General features: G+C 46.1%; 3 protein-coding genes across 11 annotated transcripts in view; 1 reads left to right on the top strand and 2 right to left on the bottom strand.

The window, feature by feature from the left end:
• Positions 1–14,433, bottom strand: part of zzef1 (zinc finger, ZZ-type with EF hand domain 1) — a 29,419-nt gene extending 14,986 nt beyond the window's left edge. For 3 of the 7 annotated variants that reach the window (XM_026181124.1, XM_026181127.1, XM_026181128.1), the window contains exons 1-33: positions 13,762–14,433; positions 12,677–12,821; positions 12,365–12,559; positions 12,083–12,266; positions 11,797–11,996; positions 11,183–11,393; positions 10,973–11,089; positions 10,092–10,270; positions 9,757–9,855; positions 9,576–9,667; positions 9,326–9,471; positions 7,532–7,637; positions 7,202–7,420; positions 5,962–6,053; positions 5,618–5,835; positions 5,397–5,530; positions 5,258–5,328; positions 5,057–5,171; positions 4,807–4,972; positions 4,587–4,708; positions 4,375–4,497; positions 3,770–3,939; positions 3,601–3,682; positions 3,317–3,518; positions 3,080–3,213; positions 2,724–2,964; positions 2,551–2,633; positions 2,376–2,466; positions 1,805–2,291; positions 1,559–1,723; positions 793–912; positions 515–676; positions 265–397 (exon numbers count right to left, since the gene is read on the bottom strand). In XM_026181124.1, coding sequence (XP_026036909.1) covers positions 265–397; positions 515–676; positions 793–912; positions 1,559–1,723; positions 1,805–2,291; positions 2,376–2,466; positions 2,551–2,633; positions 2,724–2,964; positions 3,080–3,213; positions 3,317–3,518; positions 3,601–3,682; positions 3,770–3,939; positions 4,375–4,497; positions 4,587–4,708; positions 4,807–4,972; positions 5,057–5,171; positions 5,258–5,328; positions 5,397–5,530; positions 5,618–5,835; positions 5,962–6,053; positions 7,202–7,420; positions 7,532–7,637; positions 9,326–9,471; positions 9,576–9,667; positions 9,757–9,855; positions 10,092–10,270; positions 10,973–11,089; positions 11,183–11,393; positions 11,797–11,996; positions 12,083–12,266; positions 12,365–12,559; positions 12,677–12,821; positions 13,762–14,181 — 5,424 coding nt within the window. In that variant the 5' untranslated portion in view covers positions 14,182–14,433. The other 4 variants (XM_026181125.1, XM_026181126.1, XM_026181131.1 and 1 more) reach the window with 4 other exon arrangements.
• A 23-nt stretch (positions 14,434–14,456) lies between these two features.
• Positions 14,457–16,110, top strand: cyb5d2 (cytochrome b5 domain containing 2). 2 transcript variants are annotated; one of them, XM_026181142.1, is made up of 4 exons: positions 14,457–14,725; positions 14,826–14,966; positions 15,489–15,534; positions 15,680–16,110. In XM_026181142.1, exons 1-4 carry the CDS (start codon positions 14,470–14,472, stop codon positions 15,852–15,854), a joined length of 618 nt encoding a protein of 205 aa, XP_026036927.1. In that variant the 5' UTR covers positions 14,457–14,469; the 3' UTR covers positions 15,855–16,110. The 2 variants fall into 2 exon arrangements, with proteins under 2 accessions (XP_026036927.1, XP_026036926.1); XM_026181141.1 differs by having other exon boundaries at positions 15,348–15,534.
• Positions 15,973–27,466, bottom strand: part of ankfy1 (ankyrin repeat and FYVE domain containing 1) — a 14,540-nt gene continuing 3,046 nt past the window's right edge. For both annotated transcript variants that reach the window (XM_026181133.1, XM_026181132.1), the window contains exons 6-25: positions 27,062–27,211; positions 26,773–26,938; positions 26,439–26,643; positions 26,265–26,333; positions 24,215–24,417; positions 24,019–24,116; positions 23,470–23,671; positions 23,265–23,363; positions 23,014–23,167; positions 22,726–22,894; positions 20,837–20,955; positions 20,435–20,591; positions 19,894–20,094; positions 19,645–19,821; positions 19,399–19,546; positions 18,164–18,254; positions 17,950–18,074; positions 17,705–17,851; positions 17,501–17,591; positions 15,973–17,420 (exon numbers count right to left, since the gene is read on the bottom strand). In XM_026181133.1, coding sequence (XP_026036918.1) covers positions 17,288–17,420; positions 17,501–17,591; positions 17,705–17,851; positions 17,950–18,074; positions 18,164–18,254; positions 19,399–19,546; positions 19,645–19,821; positions 19,894–20,094; positions 20,435–20,591; positions 20,837–20,955; positions 22,726–22,894; positions 23,014–23,167; positions 23,265–23,363; positions 23,470–23,671; positions 24,019–24,116; positions 24,215–24,417; positions 26,265–26,333; positions 26,439–26,643; positions 26,773–26,938; positions 27,062–27,211 — 2,904 coding nt within the window. In that variant the 3' untranslated portion in view covers positions 15,973–17,287. The remainder of the gene's footprint in view (positions 17,421–17,500; positions 17,592–17,704; positions 17,852–17,949; positions 18,075–18,163; positions 18,255–19,398; positions 19,547–19,644; positions 19,822–19,893; positions 20,095–20,434; positions 20,592–20,836; positions 20,956–22,725; positions 22,895–23,013; positions 23,168–23,264; positions 23,364–23,469; positions 23,672–24,018; positions 24,117–24,214; positions 24,418–26,264; positions 26,334–26,438; positions 26,644–26,772; positions 26,939–27,061; positions 27,212–27,466) is intronic.

Below are 27,466 nucleotides of genomic sequence, written 5' to 3'. Positions count from 1 at the left end.
GTTACCGTCGCTGTTGCTAATGACAACGCATAAAAACAGGCGCTTGTCTGTCAGCAGTGTGGGTATATTACATATAAGAGAAAGAGAACTAATAAATTAACACAACCACTACAGTGACATCAGAACCATGTAAAAATATTGCCGTAAACAGTTTTTGTGACACCACGAAACAAACGATAGCGTAAAATGAAAGAACGTTTTTATATCGTCATCTGATATATATGGTTATATCAAACAGTCCTACGTTCATGGACTGCAGTGTACCTTCCTCCTGTCCTCCATCGATTCCTCTTCATCAATTTTGTCATACCACTTCTCAAACATCCCGTCCATACACTCATCCATCCACTCCTGGTTCTTCTTGTAGTCTGCAATCTCGTCCTCCTCTGTCCACTGACTGCAGATGAAGTTAAACCACAGAAGAAACTTTATGAATAAAGCAGTTTGTGAAAACTGAGGTGTCTTTTGCCTTCTTCAGCAGCTTTTCGTACATTTAGACGAGCACTGAGATTACCTGATGGCAGTGTCATGGACGCTGATGTTCTCCTGAGACATGCTGAGGAGGAGGTCAGGAAGATTGATGCTCAGGAAGAAAGGAAGATCGTGCGCCTCCCAGTTCATGTCCAGGAGGTGCAACAAGCAGGTCTGCACACACGACAGGGCCGGCAGAAACGCTCTGTGGGGCAGTGATCGCGATCAGGTCACCGTGCACGCACTTTCACAAAAACACTTCCTGCACTTGCAACAAATCTAAATTCACAAAATCACGACGGGTTAGAGGAAAGCGCTCACTTCTCATTGAGGCTGCTGAAGCCCTGTACCGCCTCCACAAGCATGAGCACCAGCTGATGGTAGGAGCGCCTCACTTCCTCTCCCAGCTTTTGCCCGCTGTCTGACAGCTGAGAGAAATAACTGGAAAACACAAAGAAAATGTTGTTTCTGTGCAGCCAGTCAGCAAAACACCAAACTGACATCGGTGACTAATCTCCAAAAAGACTTGAGAACCAAACTAAACTGCTGCCATCACATTTTGGGACACAACTGTTAAAAACCTCTTGCTGTAAAAAGTCTTCTGGGGCCTGGAGAGACTCTGCGTGCTTTGCTGCAATCTGCAGAGTTTAACCCTTTAACTGGGTGAGTGTTTAAAGCAGGGGTGTCCAACTCCAGGCCTCGAGGGCCGGAGTCCTGCAGGTTTCAGAACTCATCCTGGGTCAACACACTTGAATCACATAATTAGTTCATTTAGGCCTCTGGAGAACTTGAGGAGGTCATTTAGCCGTTTAAATCAGCTGTGTTGGATCAAGGACACGTCTAAAACCTGCAGGACACCGGCACTCGGGGCCTGGAGTCGGACACCCCTGCTTTAAAAGGTAAATTAGGTCAGGGTTTAAAGGGTTAAATGAATCCATTCATTTATTTTCATTATGGAAATCTAAGACCTACTATCCCACTAGGACCAGTATGCGTGCAGCATCATATTCTGTGACCTTATTCTGATTGCTCCTGTGTCATGGAGGTTCATGCGTAAATGAATTAAAACGGAAAAACTGAGATTTACCAGGTAAAGTCTTTTTGGCATGCCAGCAGCTCCTGTAGGAACAGGATGCAGGGGGCTTGGAAGAGGTGCGGCTGTCCCATGGAGTGGAAGCACTGCTGAACCATCTCCAGCACCTTGCACACACTCAGGGCCTGCGCTTTGTTCAGAGACAGCGTCTGCAGAATGCTGCAGGAAGAAGAACGAGGACTTAACCCTGGATGCAAGTCTCATTATGCGTTACCAAACAGGAGAGTAGCAGTTTCTCACCTCGCTGTTGTGAGAGCCTGGTCCTTTATGAAGTTTAGGATGTGTTTGAGTATCGGGTAGCGATCTTTGACTGAGGGAGTCATGCGAGGCTCTTCTATAGAGCGGCAGGACAGGAGACGAAGGCGTGCCCGACTGAACGGAGCTTTGCGGTTGTAAGCAGAGGGGGAGGCTGGCTCCCCAGGCTGGGGGGAGAGACTCTCTGTCGAGTCTCGATGGGTTCGCCTGCTGTGGCCACATGAGGATGAGTTGGGAATGTGAGTACCGGACGACAGACTCTGTCCAGACCTGGACTCGTAGCTTTCCTCAGACCCTGCAGCCTGAGGTCCCACAGATGAGCTGGCTTGGAAGTCTCCTTCTGAAATAGAACTTGATTGGAACAGCAGAGCACTGCTGCTCTCTGTGGCTCTGGGAGCGTCGCTGCCTTGGCATGGAACGCCGCAAGGAGCAAATCGGAACAACAAGAGGCTCTTCTCGATGCACATCTCAGCTGAGAACAAGAAGAAAGAGTTAAAATGTCAGGAAAAAGCAAAGTAAAACCAAGACATGACATTAAAAAGGAAGAAGCACTCACCCAGTGTCTCCATGGTAACCTCATCAGGACCACCTTCCCGCTCGTCATGATTGTTCATCTTGCCAACCAGATATCTCTGCTTCATCTCCAGCTAACAGGAAATAGATCCCAGCAGAGTCACAGGTCAGAAACATGAAAAGCACGAGCCAGCGGAGATGTCCCGTGTTACACTCACCATCCACGTTCTGATGCTGTCTGCTAGTGAATACACCTGCACGAACTCTTCACTCAGACTGGATTTACAGTCCGGATTAACTACTAGCACAAAAACACAGATGGGAGAAAATCATTCAGAAGATTAATTAAGGAACAAACTCACAAAAACACAGCTGTATGAGCGCTGATTACCATAGCTAAGAAGTGCGAGGTTGAGGGCCGGTGTGTGGTACACCATGGCTGCCCAAATGGCATTCACAGCTTGGTCTATCTTTGACCCAGCGGTGATCTCGTTCCTCATCGCCTGTTTCCTGCAAGCCTGCATGAGGGTCCTCATCAGCTCTGTTCTAGCGTCTGTTAGCTCCTGTGAAGGGTTCCAGCGAGCAAAGTCCTCCAGGAAGCCCGTCGGCTCATCCAGAGTCCACGTGCTCGCCTACCACACAGAAAAAGAAAAACACCATCAGAGCATCTTCCAGTCGAGGTCACCGACTAATGCAACAGCAGCATCCGGTGCTTGTACGTCACTGAGGCAGCAGAGCGTTTTTTACCTGCTCTGTGATTGTTTTTGTTCGGGTCGCCTCCCTTTTGTCACACAGCCCATGTCTCAGGATGGGTTTCCATAAAGGTGAAGACTGAACATGGGACATTTTCCCTGATGGAAGTTCCTTTACACTGCGAACCTCTGGAGACAGAAACCCACAATAATACACGCTAGTGCCTCAAACTGGTTTCTTTTCTGCTCTGATAAACTGCGACTCAGGCCAGCCTCATGAAAACCGTCTCACCGTGCGGAGATTTCAACGCCAGCGTTCTGGATGCAAGGCGACCCATCAGACGAGCCACCAGCAGCTGCAGATCTGACATCCAAGAAATGGTGATGTCTGGTAAACCCAGCGCTGTTACAGTGAACTTATAGCCCCACTCGTTGTTGCTGCTGTCAGAGTGGAAGAGGAACTGCAGCTGGGGACCGGTGTCAAAGGTCACTTTCTAAAGGAGCAAACACACAAGGACACATTCGTAAACATCAGTGACGCATCTGAAGACCGGCCTGTGATTTTCCTTCGCCTACCTTTGGCCACTTCTCAGTTCCGACCTTCATGTCGTAGCGGACCTTTCCCCCTCTGGAATCTGTGAATTCTAAGTAGTCGTATCTGCGAATATTGTGAGCACAGTTAACAGGATAAAATCCCCACAAAGGATTTCAAAGACAAACAAATAAACATTTACAAACACGTCACCTCTTCTCTGTTTCACAGCGTTCATCAAACTCCACCTCGAACGACGTCGCACCGGGGCAGGCGAAGATGCTCGTCTCGTGGCGGCTGTTCTCGTAGTTGTGCGGGGACTCCATGTTCCAGGTCCTTAGCACCACCGGCTGCTGGGGTTGGTGCCAGTTCTCTTGATCCACCTTATAGTGACAGGTTACAACAAGTTTGTGGACTGCTGCACTGTTTGTGTAGCTCTGAACACCACACAGTGGATCAACTCAAACACATCAAAACGAGGCTGAACGCAGACTTTCAGCATCACTTGTAGAAGTATTATGTCACAGGAAATACAGACATTTTTAGACATAGTACGTTTATATAGCCTCCGTTATCTGAAGGTCAAAAGTAACTGGACTGATAATACAAGTACTTCTGTTGTGCATTTCAGAAAGAAACACTGGCTTTCTTCCCACAAAAACACGTGATTTGCCTTTCTTATGGTTTTAAATACTTTTCACCACTAATTAGACTGGTCCTTCTGGACCCTCCATTCCCCAAATACATGATATCGGCTTCATTCGCACCCCTACGATGGGTGGAGGCAACAGAAATGCTAGCGGTCAAAGTGGACTGACCTTAGAAAAGATGTCTCCGGTGTCGCTTGACAGGCTTCTGAGCAGCTCAACGAGCGAGGAGAAGCTTTGCAGCAGCAGGCTGTGGGGGATGTCCAAAGGGCACAGCTCCAAGAGGAAGATCATCTGCCAGGACCCAAACCAATTATTCACAACGCACTATTCTAGATGTGTCTATGAAGCCAATTAAAGTGCATAACACAAGAGAGCATTACCAGTTGTCTGAAGACTGTGGCTATGATAGAGCTGCCTAATTTTGCAGTAATCTGAGCTCCAGTGTACCTCTCCAAGAGCGAGCCAAGGATCGACTTGACACTTTCCAAGAACTGATCCACATCTATTGAAAACAAATCATCATACAGCTTAGTCACACATGCTCTGATAAACACACAACCCCTGACAATCACGTATGTCGTCAGGAATGACGCGTCTCACATTTCAGCAGGATGTCTCTGGCCAGCTCCATTGCAATGGCCGTGGACGCTCCTCCTTTGAGCTGCAGGTAGCACCAGGAGAGCAGACTGCCCTGCAGAGCCCAGAACAACGACAGCAGGACCGATCTGCTGGCGCCGCTATTCTCATCCACCATCATGACCTCACACTGAAGGACAGAAGACACGAGGAGAAGCGAACTTTAGAAAGACAAAAGAAACGTTCAATGTCCACCCGTGAGAAGCGGGCTTACCTCTCTGGTGGCAACCAGGAGCAGCGTCTCCATGACTGAGAGTATTGGGCTGATGTCAAAGTCTGAGGGAGCTCCTTTAGGAGGGAGCAGCAGAAGGCCACTTGGATCCTGATCGCTGCAGAGGAAGCACAGACGTCACCGACTCCTCGGGATGTCTCATGTTGACAGGACCATATGATGACGTGTTTGTACAGCGCTTACCTGAAGTAATTACAAAGGGATTCAAAGGTAACCTTCACCGACTCTGGCTGATCCTCCTCTGTAATGTTCTTCTGGAAAAACACAAAAATACACATTAGGAGAATCGTTACGCTGCTGCTGCTTAATAACACAAACTCACCATCATGTGAAAGAGTTTGTCTCGCCTGACACGTTTATCAGGGAAGAAAACAGCCGCTCCATGAAGAACGGCCTTCACCGCTTCTGTGTGCAAAGCCTTTTCCACGGATGTCTCACCTTCCGGACTGTCCACAACTACAACAAAAACCACAAACAGGGTTGCTACGCCGGATTTCTCTGATGCTTACAAAGCTGCTCCCTCGCTCTGTGACGGCTCCTTACTGTGACAGAGGTGAGTGTAGAGCTCCCACACAGCCCTCATAGAGTCACTGAGATCATCTCTGCTGCTGGACATGGATGGACGAGCTGCTGCGCCAGCTTCATCTGGTACTTTGCTCTCCTCTTTGCCCCGGGACTCCCGGGGGGTGGGCAGCATGGGGAAACAGTTCTGCATCAGCTGGAGGAGGAGAACTCTGCTCTTCGTCACCTCCTCGCCCTCACTGGAAGAAAGAAACATGCTAACTTGCAGCAGCCATGGACTCCCACTGACTGACTCAGTGGTAATTATCATTCCAGTAATTCTAACAACAAGTGCCAGACTTGGCAGAGAGAAGAGCTTCACTCACATCTCCCTGAGTTTGCTGTAGAAGCTCCAGAAGAGGCTCAGGCTGAGGCCACTGAACTCCAACAGATACTTCTGCTTGCAGTGAGAGGCATCCTGTAGACACAACACGCAGCTCTATCAGTCATAAAGAGATGGGAAACATGTTGCAATGACTCTGAATGGCCATCAGGGGGCGCACTGTCTCATGTCTCAGGTTAGTTTACTGATTTCGTACAGGTTACATTTTTCTCTTGCTTTCTTGTAGGTTTCTTCATCTTAAATGCAGGAGTTTCCTCTTCAGCACTTTCCAGATTAATAACGGTCTTAATAGTATTCAAACTATATCTGAATGTGGCCCAGTGACGACTGCGTTCATCCTACGGTCCCTGCACCGTGCTGAGTGGCAGTTTTCTTTTTTTATCTGAATGATTTTATCACCGATAAAGTTGGTTTTTCTTGCCTGTTATGATTCAACCAAATGCAGCTGCCTTTGTTATGCAAGTCAGTCTTTACAGCTCTACTAACTCCTGCTAATGGAGACTCGTCACCAGCTGATTGTGCTCACAGGTCTACTGCCCAGAACCTCTGATCTCAGAGGAGCCAGCAGGAAATGACAGGGTTTAGTGATGGAGCAGATCCTCGTGGGAAATGTAGGTGTTTGCAAAACACAGCAGTGGAGTTTACTGAGGTTATTGAGCCCAGTGGGAGCATCGTGAGTGGAGTTATTGCCACGCTCACACGTTTCCAAACCAGTGTGACCGTGTCTGGTTTCAGGACACTTAAGGTGCATGGCGGCGTGCACTAGCTATGACTGAAACGTCACCGAGGGAACGCGGCCTCAACATTGAGCTGCTAGCTGTCTAACTCGCCACAGTAACTCATCAGTGCTGCTGAATCAGCACGCCTTTTGCTCCATCAGCCAACACGTCTGTGGCTGCGCTGACTGGATGCTGATAATCCTGATCACCCTCTGTACCGCTTACAGGACACACAGAAGGACGCTCTCTTTAAAATCTGTTTCAGATGCAGGAAATCTTTACCACCTCATACCTGCATTCATTTCAGATTTAAGCTCGAGTCTTAGTTTAATACAAAGAAAGAAAACTTTTTTTAAACTCTTCGGAGCCATTTCGTCTTGTGATGCTTTTTTCCTCTTACATTTTAATATAGTGAAAGTCATTTTTCATGTTTTGGCTGCTGTCACACAGTAATTTCCCAATTTTGGGGATAAAATGGGGTATTTTTATCTAACAAGTAGGTACCATGTCTCGTGTGAGCTGCTGTATGAAGAAGAGCGTCTTGTTTAGCAGACAAAGGCCGGTAACAGCATCACCGTCAAAGCTCTCTCCTTTCGGACTGAGGTCATCCAGGTCTGCGAGCCTCTCTGTCCCAGGGCACAAGTAGCCACTGAAGCTGAGGGACTGCACACCAAGGCGCTCGGCGTTGTCCTGCCTGGTGCACAGGAATTTCACCATCAGGAACTGTGAAGACGGAAGAATTACAGGTGGTGTGACAATGACAGCACAATATTAAAGACTAACTAAACGTTCACCAATAATGAAGGGAGCTGACTAACTGGATGTAGTGTGTACCTTGGCAACACGACACTGCTGCAGCTTGATCTCCACATCATTCCAGTCGTCCTCCAGCTCAAACCAGCCAATCGGCTCGTCTTCACTCTGCGCTGGAGTCCTGGCGCTGCAGGTCAGGTGACAGCATGGTGTAATAATAATAATGATACAAATTTAAAATAGCAGAGTGGAGAGGTTATGTGGGATAAGCTGTTTTGAACAAGTGAGTTTTGAGTTGGGACTTAAAGAGAGAGAAGGAAGTGATATTTCTTAAATCAGGAGGTCGGGAATTCCAGAGTCGAGCAGCTGAAAGCTCCCCATGGTGGCAAGACGAGGAGAGGGGACGGAGAGAGAAAGAGGAGAAGAAGAAGATCTGAGACACCGAGATGGGGCGGTGATGTGAACCAGGTCAGAGAGATATGGAGGAGAGAGAGATGATGAATAGCCTTCAATGTGTACAAGAGTATTTTGAAATTGATGCGATATTTGACCAATGAAGCTGCTGCCGGACAGGAGGTGGACAGAAGGGGTCCAGGTGATGATACGAGCAGCAGAGTCCTGTGTTGGAGCTTGATGGTGGATTTTTGAGTAAGACCAGAAAGAAGTGAATTACAGTAATCGATCCGGGAAGTAACAAGGCGGTGGACAAGAATGGCAGCGGCATGTGGGGAGAGAGAAGGACGGAGACGATTAATGTTGCGCAACTGAAAATATGCAGACCGAGTGACGTTATTAATGTGTGAATTTAAAGACAGAGTACTGTGGAGGATGAGACCCAGACTTTTCACAGAGGAAGACAAGAAGACCGGCGAGTTATTGATAGTAACAGAGAAACTGTTGGTTCTGGATAATGTAGATTTAGAGCCGACCAAGAGGAGCTCGGATTTGTTACTGTTGAGTTTGAGAAAATTAGAAGAGAACCATGAATTTAGTTCAGCTAAGCAGAGGGTGAGGGAGGACGGGGGAGAGCAGAATCAGGTTTAGTGGACAGATACAGCTGGGTGTCATCAGCATAACAGTGAAACTGGATATTGTGTTTATGGAAAATGTGTCCAAGCGGAAGAAGGTAGATAATGAAAAGAAGGGGCCCAGGACAGATCCCTGCGGCACGCCAGTGCTCAGAGGGAAGGACTGAGAAGAGAAGGATTTGAGTTGAATAAACTGAGAGCGGTCAGACAGGTATGATTTAAACCAGGCTAGTGGAGTATGGGAGAGACCGATGGAGGCCAGCCTACTGAGGAGAACAGAGTGAGAAATAGTGTCGACAGCAGCGCTCAGATCGAGGAGAATAAGAAAGTAAACCGGAGTCAGCTGCCATAAGAAGATCTTTGGTTACTTTTATAAGTGCTGTTCCTGTGCTGTGGGACTGGAACTGTTCATACAGATTATTATTAGTTAAATGTGAGTGGAGTTGTGTGCAACTATTTTCTCAAGAAGTTTTGAAAGGACTGGTCGATTGGAAATAGGCTGAAAATTCTCAAAATGACTGGGATCTAGACCAGTTTTTTTCAATATTGGGGTGATGGCGGCAAGTTTGAGGGAAGCAGGAACAGTTCCAGTGGTAAGTGAAGAGCAGATGATAGCAGGTATGAGGGGAAGCAAAGAAGGCAGACATGCCTTGTGTCAGCTACACACAGTATCAACCACTGAGGGCCCCACACACATACAGACTGCTGAGGGGTCTAAAGTTTGTCCCACTTTTAGGACCGGATGGTTCATTTTAGTGAGACGGTGTCAGTCTGTTCTTATCACAAGAGCATTTCAAACTAACATATAGGAACAAATAAATAGTTAAAAATAGCTGCAAATCCTTACCTGCTTTGTACAAACTCTTTGAAGTCCTTGTAGTCCCAGGAGTGATACTTTTTAAACCTTTTGAAGTGTTTCTCTGCATCGAAAGGGTCGTCCTCCTTATACGCAAACACTAAACCACATTTCGGTCCAATGGCTCCTTTCCGCACCTTGTCACACAAACACAGTGTAAGACCTGCAGCACCGTAATCCTCCGTCACTCTCTAGGTTATTGTATTTTGCACTGTAATGGTAAAATTATAGGCCGTCTCACTTTGATCTTTATCTGAGTGACCTGGAAGTTGCTCTGGTCCTCTGTCGAGAGGATTACGCTGGCTTTCAAACGGCCGGCTTCTGTGAGAAAACCTGCAAAGGACAAAGTATCCAGCAGCACTTTACGTCATGTTGATTTTGTACTCAATCTGAAGAACAGTCGTTATTGATCTCAGCTGTACCATCTCCAGTGGAGTACTCTGTTAGCATGTTCTCTGGTCCTGATTTCTCATCTTTGCTCTTCACATCACAGGCCTGTAAGTGCAGCTGGAGCGGCTTCCCTGTAATAAGCCAGAACGTCCAATCACAGCACACTTAATCATATGATCGCGTTCCATTACGTTGCAACTTTGTTACTACACTGGAGGACGGGAAGGCAGTAATCAGCACACTGCAGCGCAGCTTTGTAAAAGAAGAAGCAATTTTCCACTAATGCAACTCCTCCTCAGAAATGGCACTTTCTCAGATTTCAACGTCCTCGTGTGAAGAAGAGGAAAAGAAGAGCCGTTTACGTTACCGTTGCGATACAGCAGTCGTAGCCGGACCGAAGCCATAGAGACGATGAGAGGCGAGGCCTTGTACTTGGTGTCTAAATGATCACTGATGCAGGACAGGGCCTGAATGACTTTTGCCACACTCCCTCTGGCGAGGGCGAAGGCCAGGAGGGTCAGCTCTACATCAGGACTCACACAGCAGCTGCACACAGGAGAACAAATACTTTGCCATGAGACAAACTTGTCGTGCCAGCGCACACTTTCCTTTTTTATATAAGCTCTAATGCCATGCTCACACGCTCAGCAGCATGTGTCTGCTGTGTTGTTGTTTAAACTGACTGCAGAGCTTTATTCACACACCGCGGGCTCAAAGGCCACACCTGACCTCAGCTGAACTTAGGAAGTGTTTCCTGTATAACCCAAGTGGATCGAGTAGTTCTAGCAACAATTCGACACATTGGAAATCGTAAATGCAAACTGATATTAAATTGTTTTAAATTTGTCAGAAGGTTAAAAAATGTGAATTTCCTGACGGTGAATTAATGGTTGTGGCTTTACAGAGTTAATAAAGGGACTCTACACAAGTAGATGTTTCCACCTTAAACAAGCTGTTTTACTTGCTCCTCATTTCAGCCTATGAGAACAGAACACGTGGGACTTGTAAGCACACAGAGCAGTGTGCATGGATGACCAGATTAGGGATAACTTAGTGACATCATACATATCTAAGAGTAGAAAAAAAAATGTTTTTCTGCCTCAGTCGGCAGAATTAGATTTGCAGAGCACCAAATGGAACAAAGTGTGTCGCCGCCTCAGTTAACCAGTATTTTTGTTTCCACCCGCTTTTACTGAGATGACGTCAGCATGGTGAGCTCAGTGTGGTGTCCGTGCCACAATGCCTTACTCTGCTATCCTGAGGAGAAATCCATCCACCTCCTCCAAGATGTTCGCAGAAAAGAACCTGGGGAACTCTGTGGATGACGGTGTAAGGGACAATGGCGGCATGTGACGCAAGGCTTTTCTAAAAGTGAATCAACAAAAGAAACCAGTGGCATCAGTAGGAATCTTACAAATGTGATGTCAATAAACACATGCAGTGAGCTCTGCATCTTACTGTGTGCTCTGAAGGACGGTCTGGGCAAGTGCAGGGTTCGTCTCCATGGACGCAGTGACCAAAGAGGTGAGGAGAGACAGGTACCAGACGGCTGAAGCATCCGAAACAGACATCTCTTTATTCTTGGTAATCTGATAACCCAGCGTCTTCAAGCCGTGAATCCGTGTGTCGCATCCATCACTCAGGCACCGCTTAATGTTGATTTGGATGTCTGGGATTTAGTGACAAGTTTATGTGGTTAACGGAAAAATCTGATACATCCCACAGGAAAGAGAGAAGATGCTGTAGAATAAATATTGATTAGGGAGGCACATGTGAAACACATGACTTAACTATGGGGACCTCAATACATGCAAAGCACAGCTACGATTTTTAAGTGTGTGTGTGATTATTAAAAAGGAGCACATGTGGAGCATACATAGGCCTGTAAGCTGAAAAACAGACTCTCTCTTGGACTGGATCCCCTCGATCTTCAGCTTGTGGAAGCCTGCATGTGGACCCAATAAGGAGGCACAACTGTATGACCCCACAAAGCTCATATGAAGCTTACACCATGCTTTATGTTCAGACAGGTGATAGTGTGACCTAGAAGCATCAGTGAGATGGTGACTCACAGGGGTGTGTGATGTTGGCATTCTCCAAGAGAGCTACATAGCCCGTGACATTGCTCGGGATGCGGATGTCTCTGATCTCCTGCAAAGAACGCCGGTTCTTCCCCACAGCAACTGACACTAGCTGAGGCATATAGCTGTGGTCATTAGAAGCCACGGCAATGGCCAAACGTCTCAAAACAACATCCGGTTTCATTTTTAGTCTGGGAAGGGAGAAAGGAGATGAGTTTCCACCTTAGATCTGTTAATAGACTTGCTTAGAAACATCAGAAACTCAGCTGCCTTTTACCGTATCCAGTGCGAGCGAGCGCTGCCGTCAGACTGCCAGAAAGACGCCGTTTCCCCATTTGTCATCTTGTAGATGTCAGCAACATTGGACGAAGCTTCTATTGTGCTGTAGCACTGAGTGACGACCTTGACCATGTCTACGTCTGGGTCACGGTCCAGCTCTGCTCTGTACTGAATATCCAAATCTGAAAGAAAAACTCACATGAGGACAGCCTCACCACAGGCGTGGCGCTGCTGGATGTGCATTTAGCCTTAAATTACTAAAGAGAACACTCATGCTCACCTTTCTCCTTCTGCAAGAGGAATTCCAAGAAGTCCTGCACCACACTGGACCTCATGGTACAGATACTGTTGTAGCCCTCTAAAATTGGGAAAGGGATGGCACTGCTGGGAATACGATTCCTGTGTAAGAACTTTAGAATTTTAGAGGCGTGTGCTCCTAATCGGTCTTTGGTCTTGGAGAATATGTCCACAAAACCTGTGGAAAGGAAAACACAAGAGAAATGAACGGGTTAACTTTTCGGCCACACGCTGGCTGCACTGATTCAAATAAGGTCGAGTTTGTTTATCCGGGTAAACAAATCACGTATCGTACCTGGGGTAAGCGAGCAGGCCTGAAGCTGTCTTATCACATTACTCAGCTCTCCCTGCAGATTAGCTCCATTGGAGTTCTTCAGAGCAATCAGCATGCTCTCTATGTCCACCACTCCATCCCCCTCCGCATCAAACTGACCAAAGGCCTGAGACAGTGGAGAAGGACAAAGACTCTTTTATACCAACATTTACTTCCTCACTTTCACAGTGTTGCAAAAATCTACAAGAACATTAGTCTTAAAACACAAATGGCTGAACAACTGGTGTTAACATAAGGAGCCCTCAGCTGGAAGCATCTTTATCGCAGACTATGTTACGTAGCTACACTTTTGGAGTCTGTGGCTTGATTCCTGAAAGAAACACCGTCCCACTCCCTATTTAAAGCACAGCTTTGATAGTCAGGATTTACAAAGAGCTCACACTGACATGCATTAGTTCAACCAGTCATCTGCAACCACTGGTTAAAACACAGCCAGTCAAGAGACGACAAAACAACGTGGTCTGCTACAAGTGACCAAAGCGGAAAACCTCGTGACAAACCCCACAAGAACGGGTGACATTATGTCAGCTCGTTTACTCGATCCACTGCAACTTCTAGAAATCTACAAACGGCAAAAACAAAGGGGGGGCTGCTAGAAAACTCCCCCTTCTGTCCAAGTTCAGCCACAGTCTACAAATCAGCCATAGCCGAGTTGTGGTTTGACAGAATTGGAGCCCGTCTGTTCCAGGCGACACTCCCGAGCTGCTTCGTGCATCGTGCCCAGGATAGATCGTCCGTTACTCGACCTGGTACTGCCGACAGAACCGTGACTGGCCAAACTCACCTGTCACAGGTGAAGCCTGATAACAGAGCCCCCTCTTCGATCACTACAGCGCTATTTAGATTTGTTGACCGGCAATGATAAAAGCACGTGACAGCCCAAAGACTTAATTACGTATTTACGTATTGATTACAAACGCTGAATGGGCGTGGCGACAAGTTATCAAACACGACGCTCGAACCTGGGCCAAAAACGAGAAGACGCGACGGCTCCAATCATAACATGTGACGTTAGAAACGTGAGCAAGGCCACAGCGGGTTTATACCTCTTCGCACTCGTCCCTCGGGGCATCTCTGCTCTCTAACATCTCACAAAATTGCTCAATATTAACGGACTCTTCTCCTCGGTTTAACCGGTCCTCGAGCCACCGCATCAGGACACCCTCATTCCCGGCCAGGACGGACTCGTGAATGGCGACTCCAGAGTCGCTAATACGAGCCGCCGCTTCTCTCAGTTTCACTTGCTCCAAGAGGACCCCGGGGCTGGGTGGTCCACCAGTGGGCACGGGTAGGTTATTCGATCCCCTTCCGCTCCTGCCACAACCAGAGCCGCCGCCGCCGCCGCCTCCAACACCGCCGCCAGCGGTCGCAGAGGCCGGACCGTCTTCCGCGAAGCCGGGACTCTCCGTTTCTATGTCTTCCTCGTCGCCGCTGCCTCCGCCGCAGCCGCTCTCCGCGTTGCCCATGTTTGTTTCGCCGACCTAAGGCTCCCCTGAAAACCCCTGCGGCCCACTGGGCGTGAGTTCTGAAGCGGTTGGACCGGTCTGTACACAGACCGCTCCAGCGTTCACCTACAGCAGAGCTCTACTCCACTACCGCATTGACGTTCTGTACGCCCGCAACGTCCTTTGCGTTCGTAGTTCGCGCAGGCGCTGTGGTTTGGCGTGTCCGTTCGCGGAAGCACCTGTGCTGCCACTGTGAGGTGTGCTGGACTGAATGTAAAGCTTAAAGAAAAGGCGCTTTAATAAAGCAGCATGCTCAGCTATGTGGTGGTCGCGCTTTTATCCGTGTCGCTGGCAGTGCTGTTCATCCCTCCTGATTGGTCAGCTATGTTTGGCACTGAGTCATCAAAGGGGTCACCGGTCAGACTCCTAAGCAGGAGTGAGTTAGCGCTGCACGGTGGGCAGCGGGGCAGCAAGGGGCTATACCTGGCCATACTGGGCCATGTTTTTGATGTACACAAGGGAGAAAAGCACTATGGACCCGGTGGCGCTTATCACTTTATGGCAGGTGATGCCCGGCTTTCTTTAACGACACTGGATTCCACGTGTGGTTCTCCTAGCAGTCCTCTATATTCCGCCTTTGTCTCTACGTGTGTTTGTACTTTCAGGCAAAGACGCCTCCCTGGCCTTCATCACCGGAGACTTCACAGAGAGTGGGCTGACAGATGACGTATCGAGTCTGTCCCCCCTAGAGGTGGTTGCACTGTACGACTGGCTGGCCTTCTACCAGAGGGACTACCAAAATGTGGGTATGTGATTTCCATCATATTGTAGTGGAACAGCTCCAGGTGGCCGTCAGAGTAAATAATGGTCTTGTTACTACAAGTGCGCCTGGTTGTTTCGGAAACGAAGAGATATTTTTGGTACGTGTTGTGCAGATCCTATTTTATGATGTGCAAAACAGACGCAAAGTATACAATGTTTGTTGTCACTATAATGACCTAGTGCAGAAGGTTACTTTAAAATGTCTTAACAACACTTCCTTTGTTAATTGACACGAATATTGTTACTACTTTACTCAGGGAGCAAAGTGCAGCTAGGATATGACCATACACTTCATGAAGACAATTTACCTTAAACATCCCAGAAAGTTTTCATTTAATGTTTTGGTATCCAACATTTAAATACAGGTGTATTAATCGGTCGGTTCTATAACGAGGCTGGAGAGCCCACAGAGGCCCTGTTGAGAGTAGAAGCATCACTAGCAGAGGGTAAGAAGCTCAAGGCTCAGTCTGAGGCTGAGAGGATTCGCTTTCCGTCTTGTAACTCAGAATGGACTGCTGCCAGTGGAGGAAGATTCTGGTGCTCCACTAAGAGGTATGGACATAGTTTGTGCCTAATCGAAAACAAGTCAATGTTGTATTATCCTACTGATGTGTAATACAGCATTTCTGACACTAGTGGGCGAGAGGAGTGCACATAAGGAGACACAGGGTTGAGTTTATTTCTTTATTCGCTGCAGCGGTGGAGTGGCGAGACACTGGGCAGGCGTGCCACGGCAGCTCTTCTCTCCCGGCTCCAGTGGTGTTCGTTGTGTCTGTGTTGAAGACCCGATCGCGGCAGAGGAAGACCCCAACCTGCAGAAATATGACGGCTGCCCTGCACATGCCGAGTCATGCTCTGTGGGAGCGCACTAGACCGGTCAGCCCCGAGAATGGGCCCACTCATAGCTGCTTCTTAGCAGCACTGAACTCAGAAAACTTTGGCTAGTAACTGAATTGTTTGACAAAGAGACGAAATCATGAAACCTCAAAGCATTTTTTGATGACCTTTATGTAAAGTTGTCCTCCTTTTCCCTAAAAGAATACACCAGGAAGAGACGAGCTAGATATCTGAGCATACAGATACGATACAATGTGCATAAAAGATTAAACAATGTGCATAAAAGATTAACAGAGGCAAGATTTAGGTTTGTCACAATGACAAGCACAAACTGCATTTAAGTACAAAACAGTTGTAGTGGTCAAAAATATCACACATTTATCTGTACAATTTAACAATACTTGAAGAGGCCCCACTACGTGGCCATCCCTCTTACTCCTCATTCTCCCCAATGATCAGAAATGTCACGTGAACTTGATAAAGTGCACCTGTTAGGTTTAGAAATCAAGAAGCGTTACATGTGATGGGGTCAAGACGACAACTTGACACGAGGCAACGTCGTGGGACCGTCGAGGACCTCACGGTCGGCCCGACATGGAATGTAATCATTTTAAAATTATAACCATGACTTGAAGGCTGCAAATTAAATGACATGCATAGGCATACTAGGCATTTCTGTAACTGAGAAGGGGGGGGGGGGGTACTTCATGTTTTGGAGAGGTTTCTAATGCTCTCGTGATAAATGGGCTTTCTCCTGTCACATTTCCATTCAACTTGGCCGAGGCGTCCTCATAAAGCTCAACTGGGGACAAAACACCACCTTATTTTTCCAGTTGCACCGTCACGTCTGCAGTAAAGTAATATAAAAGTTTAACAGAAAAGGTTGGATTCACTTTGGACCTAGTCAAGTTGAGGTGCTTTCCCCTCGACCCATTTTACTCAGTTAACACAAAATAGTGAATAAATGTTCAAAGATTACAGAGAACGCAGCGATCTTTAGAACAAAGGGCATTTTCCTGTTTGTTCTTGGTTGGCAGCAGCCTCAACTCCATCACGAATGTAGAGTTTCATTTCGTAGCATTGATATTTTTGTTGTATTTGGACAGGTCGGCATGTTTAAGGGAAGACCCCTTCTAAAGGTGGACTGAAATGCCGTGTACAACAGCTACCTGCTTGTGATATCAAAGAGCTCATCGGCGCAAACATCACTGAACTCAGTCCAGCCACTGATATTCACTTCAACATACTTTGAAACAGAAACAAAACAACAATGTTTCACTTCCTACTTGCAACATCCCTCTAAAAGATTAATAGTTTTTCATAAACTGGAATAGTATAAAGATGATGGTCCATAACTGTCTGGGATTCTCTTGTTAGCATGTCCTGCTCCCAGTGTGCCTGAATAATTGTGCCAAGTTGGACCTGGCGCGGTCGGAGCCAGAGGTTGAAAGACATCCAGGCCGGGGCATTACGACACGCCGCCCAGAGTCAGTACATCAAAGCAGATATCGCACACTCTGACCGGCTTGTTCAAGTCAAACTTGATGATGGGTATCTCTTTTATAGAGCACTTGTGGCACAGCAGACGCCCACAGTGGCGGCTAGAGGCAAGAAGGAAAAAGGAGAGTTAGACCAATACTGTATCTACTGCATGCCTACACAGAAAAGCTGCAGCACTAACCAGTGATGTTTCCGTGTTGTAACTCCAAACTTGGCACCGCATTCATAGCAGTTGGAGCCATCACACCACGGGGGCTCTTTGGAAAGCATATCTGCGGAAGGGGGCGAAAATTATCCCAAAGATCACCCCAACACGCCATTCCCTGTGAGGCTGTTGGTTTATAATACTGGAATATTGATGGGTAATTAGGTATGAAAAAGATACCTAGAAGGCGGAAGAGCAACTGCTTGGTTGCAACCTGGTAGTTGAAAATATTGATGCCCTGATTATTAGTGACTCCCAGGCGAGCGCCGGCCCTCACAATAGCACGGCACAGGTTTGCGTTTCCTTTCATGTAGGCCAGCAGCAGAACTGCAACAACATACATGTCGCCGTCATCCTTTTAGAAAAGCACCAGTGATTTCCACATTGTAGTTTTATAACTTCAGCTACAAAAGCCAACATGGTACCTGTGTTCCCTTCATTGTCAGGTTTGTCCAGAGGATATTCAGGCATGCACTCCAGGAACAACTCAAAAATGGCAGCAGCATTTTCTTTGCCATAGTGGCCCAGCACATGCATTGGTGACTGACCCCTAAACACACACAATGAGATGAAAAGTCAGAAGATTTTTTCTCACATTAGTTTTAATACAGTTCGTTCACGTGTATCTGCATAAATCACCTGAGATTGAAAGCCTCAGCATCGATGTTGGACTCTGTGAGAAGGACTCTGACATTGTTAAGGCGACCCTGCATCACAGCCAGATGCAGAGCTGACGAGACAGAAAAGAACGCAGTTATTCACAAATAGGTCGCAGTGGTGGAATAGTAACGACTGACACCAGATCCCACAGCCAGTCTAGTTTTAAAGGTGAACAGAGCAGGAAACTCCAGTTTGCAGCAGTCTGTTGTGACTCCTTTGTCACGTGGTGTGAGCAGAATCATCTGCAGCTCAACATGGCAAAGACCAAGGAACTGATCGTGGACTTCAGGAAGACCAGGAAACACTTGACCCCTGTTTCAATCCAGGGGGTCAGTGTTGACATTGTGGAGGACTATAAATACCTTGGAGTACACATTGACAATAAACTGGACTGGGCTAAAAACACCACAGCACTTTACAGGAAGGGCCAGAGTCGTCTCTATTTTTTGAGGCGACTGAGGTCCTTCACCATCTGCCAGAAAATGCTGAGGATTTTCTATGAGTCTGTTGTGGCCAGTGCGATCCTCTATGCTGTTGCATGCTGGGGGAGCAGGCTGAGGGCAGCAGATGCCAACAGACTTAATAAACTGATCCGTAAGGCCAGCAATGTTGTGGGGATGGAGCTGGACTCCCTCAAGGTGGTGTCGGAGAGGCGGATGCTGTCCAAGATAAAGACAATGTTGGATAACACCTCCCACCCACTCCATGACATGTTGGTCAGTCACAGGAGCTCGTTCAGTGAGAGACTGAGATTACCGAAAAGCACCACTGAACGACACAGGAAATCATTCCTGCCTGTGGCCATCTCCCTGTACAACGCATCCACTTAACACACTGTTTGCTGCTACAGCTACACATGTTTCTTTTCCAACTATTTATTTATAAGTGACTTATGTATGTATGTATGTATATATATGTATATATTGTACTATTCTTAGTTAGCGTATTGTCTGTCTTGTCTTAATGTTGGTTTAAAATGGAGCACTGTAACAAAAAATAATTTCCCCCAGGGATCAATAAAGTATTCTGATTCTGATTAATACAAATCTACCAGCACGATGCAACACCTCAGGAACAGCACTTATCACGTACAGATATATCTGCATTTATAATGACAGTTCTGATCTTGTCAGAAAGAACTGGTCGAGTCGTGATGTAATCTTTGCCCATCTCAGAGTCATTTCAGTGAAAACAAGTCAAATGCTGTAAAGTACCATTATTGCCATTCTCGTCCTCGGCAGCGAAGTCGACTCCGTTCTCCAGCAGCACGGAGCAAATCGTGGCCAGGTCCTGCTGAGCAGCCAAATGTAGTGCTGTCTGTCTGTGTTTAGTCAGCTCATTCACTTTAGCACCAGCAAGCAGCTGGAAGGAGAAACCGTATCCATTGCAGTGTTTTTCTCATTACAACTCAAACTGGCATGAAATACGACTCATACAGGAGAAAATCTTGGGTTTCTTACCAGGTTGCGGACGATGATCTCAGATCCAGCCTGCACAGCCAGGTGGAGCGGGGTGAGTTTGGCCGCGTCCTGAACTCTGGAGTTGACGTTAGCTTGGACGCTGATTAGGAACAGGACACTTTCAATGTCTGAATTCTGCACAGCCACGTGGAGAAAGTTGCGCCCTTTGTTGTCCACCTGGACACAAGCACACGTTTGAGGTCATTACTGCAACACTCATTAACGCTACAGCAACAAACTAGCCCCTACCTGTTCGGCAGCACCTGGCTCCCTCTTGAGAATAGCCTCTGCCGCTTTATTGTTCTTGTGCGTCATGGCGCAGGCAAAGGGGGTCATTCCCTGACGGTCGCGAATGTTGAGACGAATGTCTGGATGGGAAATGAGGAGCTGTATAATGACATTGTGCTGGTTGCTAATAGCAGCATGGATGGGAGTTCTGCCCTCTGAATCCTGACAGAAAAACACATACAGCATTAACAGACAGCACACAGTTACACACACCAAGGCTTGATGATCTGAGTTCTTTGTCCACAGATAATTTCATGCATCAGTAACTACACAGGTACAGGTTTAAGGTTCCCCCTCAAACAATGCCAGCAAACTATTTGAGCATCTCTTTGAATTGTTATCCTCTGCCAGCAGTTTCAGCTCCGTTTTTTTTTGGCTGCTCTGAATCTGTTGTGTCGTGTTTCAATTACATTTTCTAAAAATCTGGATCGCGTCATAAAACCCTCCAACAAAGATTAGTGGTGCAGTTTAAACCAGGGTAAAGATGTCATGCAGGTCCAACCTGTGCATTAACATTGGCTCCAAACTCAAGAAGGCACTGCACCACATCCTCCAGTCCCCAGTTGCTTGCCAGGTGGAGGGGAGTTTGTCCATCTCGGGCTTCTTCATCTCCCTCCCCATTAGGGCCAGGCCGCCTGGGGCTGTTCACGTCACAACCACTGCACGCACACGCACACGAGATAGGAGTTATACAGATGCACACGAACAGTAAAGATAGATCGCCTGTTTAACTTTCTAACATCTCAGTAATGTTTTGGTAAAGACCGCTGCTAACGTGTTGACAGTTGACTTTTTTAAATTGAAGCCAATCAGATATAAGCGACATTCAGACACTTGCTGCATTTAAACAAGCAAACGATTTATAGCTTTGGTAAATATGTACAACAACAGAGACGTAGCTGACCTGCGGATAAGGAAGCAGGCCGAGACCTCGTTGTTCTCATCAACAGCTCTGTGCAGGAGGGTCTGCTGGCAGCCTGACGGCCCGGAGCTCCAACAAGTTGCATCACAGCCGTGGCGGACCTACACAGAACAGACAGAGTCTAGACTCATCCCACATCCTACCTGACAGAGGTTTATTTTATTGTTGCTAGAGCTGCCACGATTAGTCGACTAGTCACGATTACGTCGACTATTAAAATCGTCGACGACTGATTTAATAGTCGACGCGTCGTTTGAAGCTTTGTAAGATCCAAAATACGCAGGAATCAGTAGCAGGATTTAAGAGTGTAATAACGGACTGAAACAGAAGATGGCAGCACTGCATGTACAAGGATGTCAGCTGCCGTTAAACCCCGAAGAAGAAGAAGCTGCGTCCCAGAATTCATAGCGCAGCCCAGCTCAGTTTCCAACAATGGCGGCAGCTAGTTAGTTTTAATGTTACTCTTATTATTCTTTCTGGGTCACAAAATAAACGTTTAACATATTTTCATGAAGAATGTAGCTGTGTAAACCTCAAATATCTGCTCAGTTTATCAAGACACCGCATATTTTCAAAAGCGCTCCGACGTTTTCGGAGACGTCTGTTACCCACTAGCTCGATAGCTAGCCGGGGGCTAGGCTAACTAGAGCCGTGAGAACACCGGACTCCCGGCAGATCGTTTTCAAACCCACCGCCGTCTTTCTCTACTCAGGTTAAACATGATATATGAGTCACTTAGATAACTTAAAATGTTATTGTTTGGCTTTTTTTGTATTTTATTTGTTCCTGAGTAAATCGGTTTGGCTGAGATTAAAGTTATAGTTTTTACACAGCTGAATAAACGTCAAGCAGACAGCTGATTATCAGAAGTGTGAGATGCTCGAGAATATACTCCGGTGTCCTGTTATATTTTAGATAGCAAGGAGTTTATTAAACTTCACCGAAACAATCTGCAAATTTCATTAAAATTTAATAAACTATCATCTTGTCTTTATTTTTAGTTAGCACAGACCTTAAACACTTAAAGCTGTAAGCTAATGATAGTTATATAAGAGCAGATGCTGCTGGTGCAATAACCTGTAGTTTTACGTCCAATGGATGATGATCTGATTAGTCGACTAATCGCAAAAATAATCGGTGACTAGTCGACTATCAAAATAATCGTTTGTGGCAGCCCTAAGTGTTGCTCGTGTGGATACTCCTGCAGCTTCTTTTACTGCTGGATACAAACGAGTCACAGCAACTTTGTCTGGACACTCACATCCATTATTGTATTAAGAATGATTTCTTTCACGTGATGGATTCCTATCGGTGAAAACTGTGGAAATGCACTAAACTACTTCAGTTCATTTTTATTTCAATCATATACATTTACCAACATTTCACAATATCAAGGAGTAGGCAGAAGTATATACTTATTTAGCCCCACCCCCTAGGTTTACATATTAATTATTTCCTCATCATCTAAATTTGAACAACAAAAACTTCAATGGTTTCAACTTTGAACATAACGTCACAAAAAATATTTTCTCATATTCAACTAAAACTATATTTAGATTTACTAACTTGCAAAAGAAAATAAACATCACTTTGACTGCTGTCTTGGGTTAATTGCATTTTCTTCATTCTTATACTTATTTAAAATTTATTTTTGGAGTTTTATTTCAAACTGGTTTATATCACTGCTGACCTTTATTTCGATTGGGAGCATTCCTGTCCTTGCCTTATATACACTTGCTCAACATGCCATAGATGCTGAGAAATACAGAATATTCCTGCCACATCCAAACCACAGACCCAGCCTGACAACAAACTGTTAGTGTCAGCGTAACAGCGAGGGACTAAAACACCGTTTGTCTGTGCATTCTTACCAGTGTGGACGCGATATCTTCAAGTCCGTTCTCAAGAGCCAGCCACAGTGGAGGGTCACCTTTGTCATCAACCACCGACATGTCAGCTCCTCTTGTGCAAATGGCGTCCACCACCAAAGGCAGCTGGTTACTGATGGCCAGCTGCAGTGCTGTTTGTCCCTCCTGGGTCCTGGTAGTTGAGGGACCCAAAGAGAAAACAGTTGGAGTAAAAACAAACGAAAACTGAATGAAAAGTATTTTGTAATCTGCTGAAATACATTAAAATTACACATATCTCGGTATCGTTACCTAACATTAATGTCTGCCTGGTGTTCAAGAAGGAAGAGTGCGCTCTTGCTGTCCTGCCTTTGGATGGCCATGTGCAGCAGAGTTTGTCCACTGGACATAGTGTCATTGATAGATGCTCCTGATCCCAGCAGCTGAGCCGCTATGGTGTGCATGCCTGACACAGACAGATCGACAAATACAATCACTATTATTGATTTCACAGATCAATTTGATGACGCAGAAGTGACTTTGTTGGGTATTTTGCTGTATACCTGTCCAGAGGGCCAAGCCCAGAACGGTCTGGTCCATGGAGTCTTTGAGGCTGAAGTCTGGGATGATCTGGAAGTTGTTGGTGGCATGTAGTGCGTTGGCTGCAAGTATCAATGTCAGAATGATCATTACACACAAATGTAAACACGGCAGGTTGCTTTGCAGGTTAGTTACAGGATGTAACAAAGTCCCAAATCATATATGGACCTTTCTGCTCCAGGATGACGGAGACCACATCTGGGTGGTTGTGAGCGATGGCCATGTGGAGGGGGGTCTGCATGGCCACACCGAGGGGGTCATCGGGTAGAGGCTTCTGGGTTTGCAGGTTAGGATTGGCCCCTTGCTGGAGAAGCTCAGCTGTCAGGCTTGCTAGGCCACAGCGACATGCTGTATGAAGTGAGCTTTCACCCTGAGAGACAGCAAAGGGACCGAGCATGTATTTATGACCAATTAACAGTATTATTGATTTTATGTTAGTTTCATCGATTTAAGGTCAAATTGAGACATTCAGAGAGTTTGTGGTTTATGATATTACAGTGCATTAGTTATTTCATGAAATCTGTTTTTTACTTTTCTCCAACAATCACTAAAACAACCTGCAATGACCTCTCAGTCACTGCGTGGCTGTTTGATACAACGCTGAGCCAACGGGTCTCTGGAACAGCGATTGGCCTCATAGACGTGAGAAAAAGGTCAGAAGAAAAAAGAACAAGTCTGCAGCAAACCGTCTGCTCATGACCAAATGTTCATACGCACCCATTTGTTAATGTGGTTGACCTTTGCCCCATGAGTTGTGAGGAAAAGAGCAGCCGCCTCATTGTTTGCAAGCGCTGCTCTCTGCATGAGGCAATACTCTGTGACCAATAAACGACGTAAAGGAGAATGTTTAAGGCACAAGCAGCACTGGAGTTGGACAGTAACGTGCAGAAAGGTTGCCGAGCAGCTTAATAACCTGTGGTAGTGTCAGGTGCATCGGGGTTGCTTCCTCTCTGGATGAGCTGGGCCGCAAAGCTATTCTCGTCAAACGAGGTGCCGTTTACGACCGGCGCATTATCTTCAAACGGGTTGACAGAGGGATCCGAAGACACGGTGATATACTGCAGCGCCAGCCACAGCGCTGTGCTGCCCTCGTGATCTTTCAGCTCCAGGTCAAGCCTAACAAAATGGAGACAGAAGGCCAGGTTACACACACAGCACTATCACACAGCACCATCTTTAAGGTTACACAAGCTTAAAATTGCAGTGTGTTCAAAGAGAAATGGAAATTAGGATTGATGAAGTATGGCCTGCATTTGTATAGCGCTGTACTCAGTCCCTAAGGACCCCAAAGCGCTTTACACTACATCCAGTCATCCACCCATTCACACACTGGTGATGGCAGCTACATTGTAGCCACAGCTGCCCTGGGTTTCATATGTGACTCAGTAACTTTAGTAGGAGACTTGCTTTGTTTTTTTTAAAGTTCCAGTTGATTCTAACTGGAGCCCAACTGATACAGGGTCTTTGAGACCAGTACCGACACAAAGACGGGTCAGAGCGCCCTCTGCTGAACAAACTGTGAAACAAAGCTCATAACACAGTTGAAGGGTGTTTCTCTGGTCTCACTTTACTGGCTGTTTTAAATGCAGACACATCTATAAATAAAAAGCTAATATTGGTGGATATTAGCTTTACTTTGGGCTCTAATCCTAACCTGCCAGCTTCTAATCTCCCATTTCCCAGAGTCATCATCAGTGCTGTGTAACTGCTGCTCAGGAGAGAACAAACCCCAATACAACTGACTCGAGCTAGCGAGTCTCTGTGCTGTGAGCTTGAAGGCAACTCTGTCCAGAACCTGCAGCAGGAGTAGAACTGGTTAATGCGCCGCTATGCCACGCTCAGCAAGGCTGCACAGCAAGGACTACAGAGGCAAAGACTTAGTGCAGCTTAACCCTTTAAGACCGACCATAGAACCAAGTCTGCCAGAGCTTATATTATATTTTTACATGCTGTGGAGCCATTTTTGGGAGCATTTCAAGTTGCTATACACCAATACAACCGTTATAGACCAAATTTTAATAATATGTCTGCATTAAGTGCATAGTAATTACATAAATTGCAAAAAAGTGCAATAAACTACAAATAAATTGAAAATCGTTTTTGTTTTTTTCCCCCATATATTTCTAGTTAGAGACATTTCAGAGCTCAAAACTGTAATTACAAAACAGTTTCCAATAACAGGAAATTTATTTTGAGTGTCTTCATAGTTTTATTTTTGAAATCCACCAATTTTTATATACTGCAGGAAAAACGAAAATAAATATTATGATGCAAATTTGCAAAAAAACAAACAAAACAAAACAGCATGTGCATCAAAATAAACTGTTTCCAGCAGTGCAGTTTGAGTTCCAAGCATCCCAGCAACTATTCAGAAAAGCACGAGGTCAAACATAACTTTTAAAAACACCAGTATAGGCTTATAAGGCCCCGAAGGTAAAAACAACATTTTCCGCAAAAATGACATCACTTCAGGTTTCGGGCGGACATGCAACAGTTCTCGCTGACGTCTATTCCAACGTAGGAAGTGTTACGAACAGCTGATCGGATCAGCAAAGCGTGTTTCTGGAATATTATGTTTTTGTTGCTACAAGTGCTTTTTATGCAGTTTTTGCAAAGCTATATGTGGAACGAAACCGTGACTGAGGACGAGCTGATGGGATAAGATGTAAGTACAACTCCTCCGGTTTCATATGCAAAAAAAATTATTGCGCTCGCTCACGTGGTTGCAGAGCTACCGGGATTTAAAAATAGTTACGCAAAACGAAGCGTGCCCGCTTTAAAGGGTTAAGACAGCAGAGTGCAAATGAAAAGAAATTTCAAAGTATATACAGGGTTATCTTTTCTTTAACGTGCGTGTCGCGGCTACTGGAACAAATCGATTTTATATTCTGTGGGAATCGCTGCCGAGTGTGACACGTCAGAAACAAGCCTGACATTCAGTTTGAAGGCAGAACATAACTCACTGTTTGCACTGCAGCAGCTGGTTGAACACCGGCTCGTTCCCTGATGACACAGCTTCATGCAAAGGAGTTCTAAAAACAATAAAAGACTAAAATGAATGATGATTATACTTTACAGCATAAGTAACTGCCTTTACAGTCCAATAAAGGTCATAAACCAAGTATCATGTGACCTACCTTCCCTTACTGTTCTGCATGTTGGGGTTGGCTCCAGCCTTGAGAAGAGCCTCAGTTATTCGCGCCATCCCGCTCATCACTTCGGCAGAGTGTTTCTTGGGGCTGAAAGAACAGACCAGGTGAAGCGGCGTTTCCACAGCCCCCACCGTGGCTGCATTAACCTGAGCTGAATGGCGAATCAGGAAGATGGAGGCAAACTCATCACCTGAAGGAAGACGGAAAGTTTTCAGGTTCATGGAGCTCAAAAGACATTTTTTTACACAGTAACAAAGTTGATACATTTTAGCAGGAAACAAGTGAGCGATACAAAGTAACGTAGACAGGAGCCCTTCACCTCTTTGAATGGCTTTATGCAGCAGACTCCAGCCGCTCTGGTCCACCATGTCCACATCAGCTTTGTTGTTCACAAGAGTGGTTGCAATGCTTTCCAATTTCCGGGAGAGCGCTAGGTCTAATGCTAGGTCGCCATTGTTGTCAAGTTCATTCAGCTTGCCAGGTAACTGAAATCAATAATAATAAAAACCAGTAACAAAACAAAATGTTGTGTTTTTGTACAATTCTGGTTACACCGTGACGAAGTCACTAAATAAGCATTTCATGGGAAGTTTGTGTGGAGAACTGACCTGCGCGTCCATCTCGATGAGATACAGAAACACCACATCTTCTCGCTCTACTTTGATGGCTTTATGGAGAGGATACTCTGTTTTAGATTTGATCATCTTGTACAGAAGCTGGGCACTCATGGTGCTGAAATCTTCTTTCCTCAGATCATCCTAATGAGAGGCACAAACAGTGTCACACAAAAGACTGCGCTCATGATGGAGAACGTCTAAGACCTCAAAAATCACAGACGAAGAAAGGCTGGCTTTTGTCAAAGACTGAGATCAAAGCTCGAGTCTATACAACAGTAAGGGGGGTGGTAGAAGCTGACAGTCAACAGCCTGCTATTCAAACAAATCCACAGGAAACAGTGAAAGCTGCATTTGAATTGTTGGAAAATAAGCAAAGCAGGCAGTTCCACTTTGATC

This window comes from Astatotilapia calliptera, chromosome 10 (genome assembly GCF_900246225.1).
Source record: "Astatotilapia calliptera chromosome 10, fAstCal1.2, whole genome shotgun sequence".
NCBI classification, from domain to species: Eukaryota; Metazoa; Chordata; class Actinopteri; order Cichliformes; family Cichlidae; genus Astatotilapia; species Astatotilapia calliptera.
The sequence above is the reverse complement of the archived record's forward strand: the minus strand, read 5'-3'. Positions and strand labels throughout refer to the sequence as shown.

Excerpts from the sequence above, each read along its gene's own strand:
- cyb5d2 (XM_026181141.1), top strand. The coding sequence starts at position 14,470 with ATGCTCAGCTATGTGGTGGTCGCGCTTTTATCCGTGTCGCTGGCAGTG. Across the intron at positions 14,967-15,347 it reads GAGGGACTACCAAAATGTGG|GTGTATTAATCGGTCGGTTC; the intron begins GTATGTGATTTC and ends ATTTAAATACAG. Across the intron at positions 15,535-15,679 it reads TTCTGGTGCTCCACTAAGAG|CGGTGGAGTGGCGAGACACT; the intron begins GTATGGACATAG and ends TATTCGCTGCAG.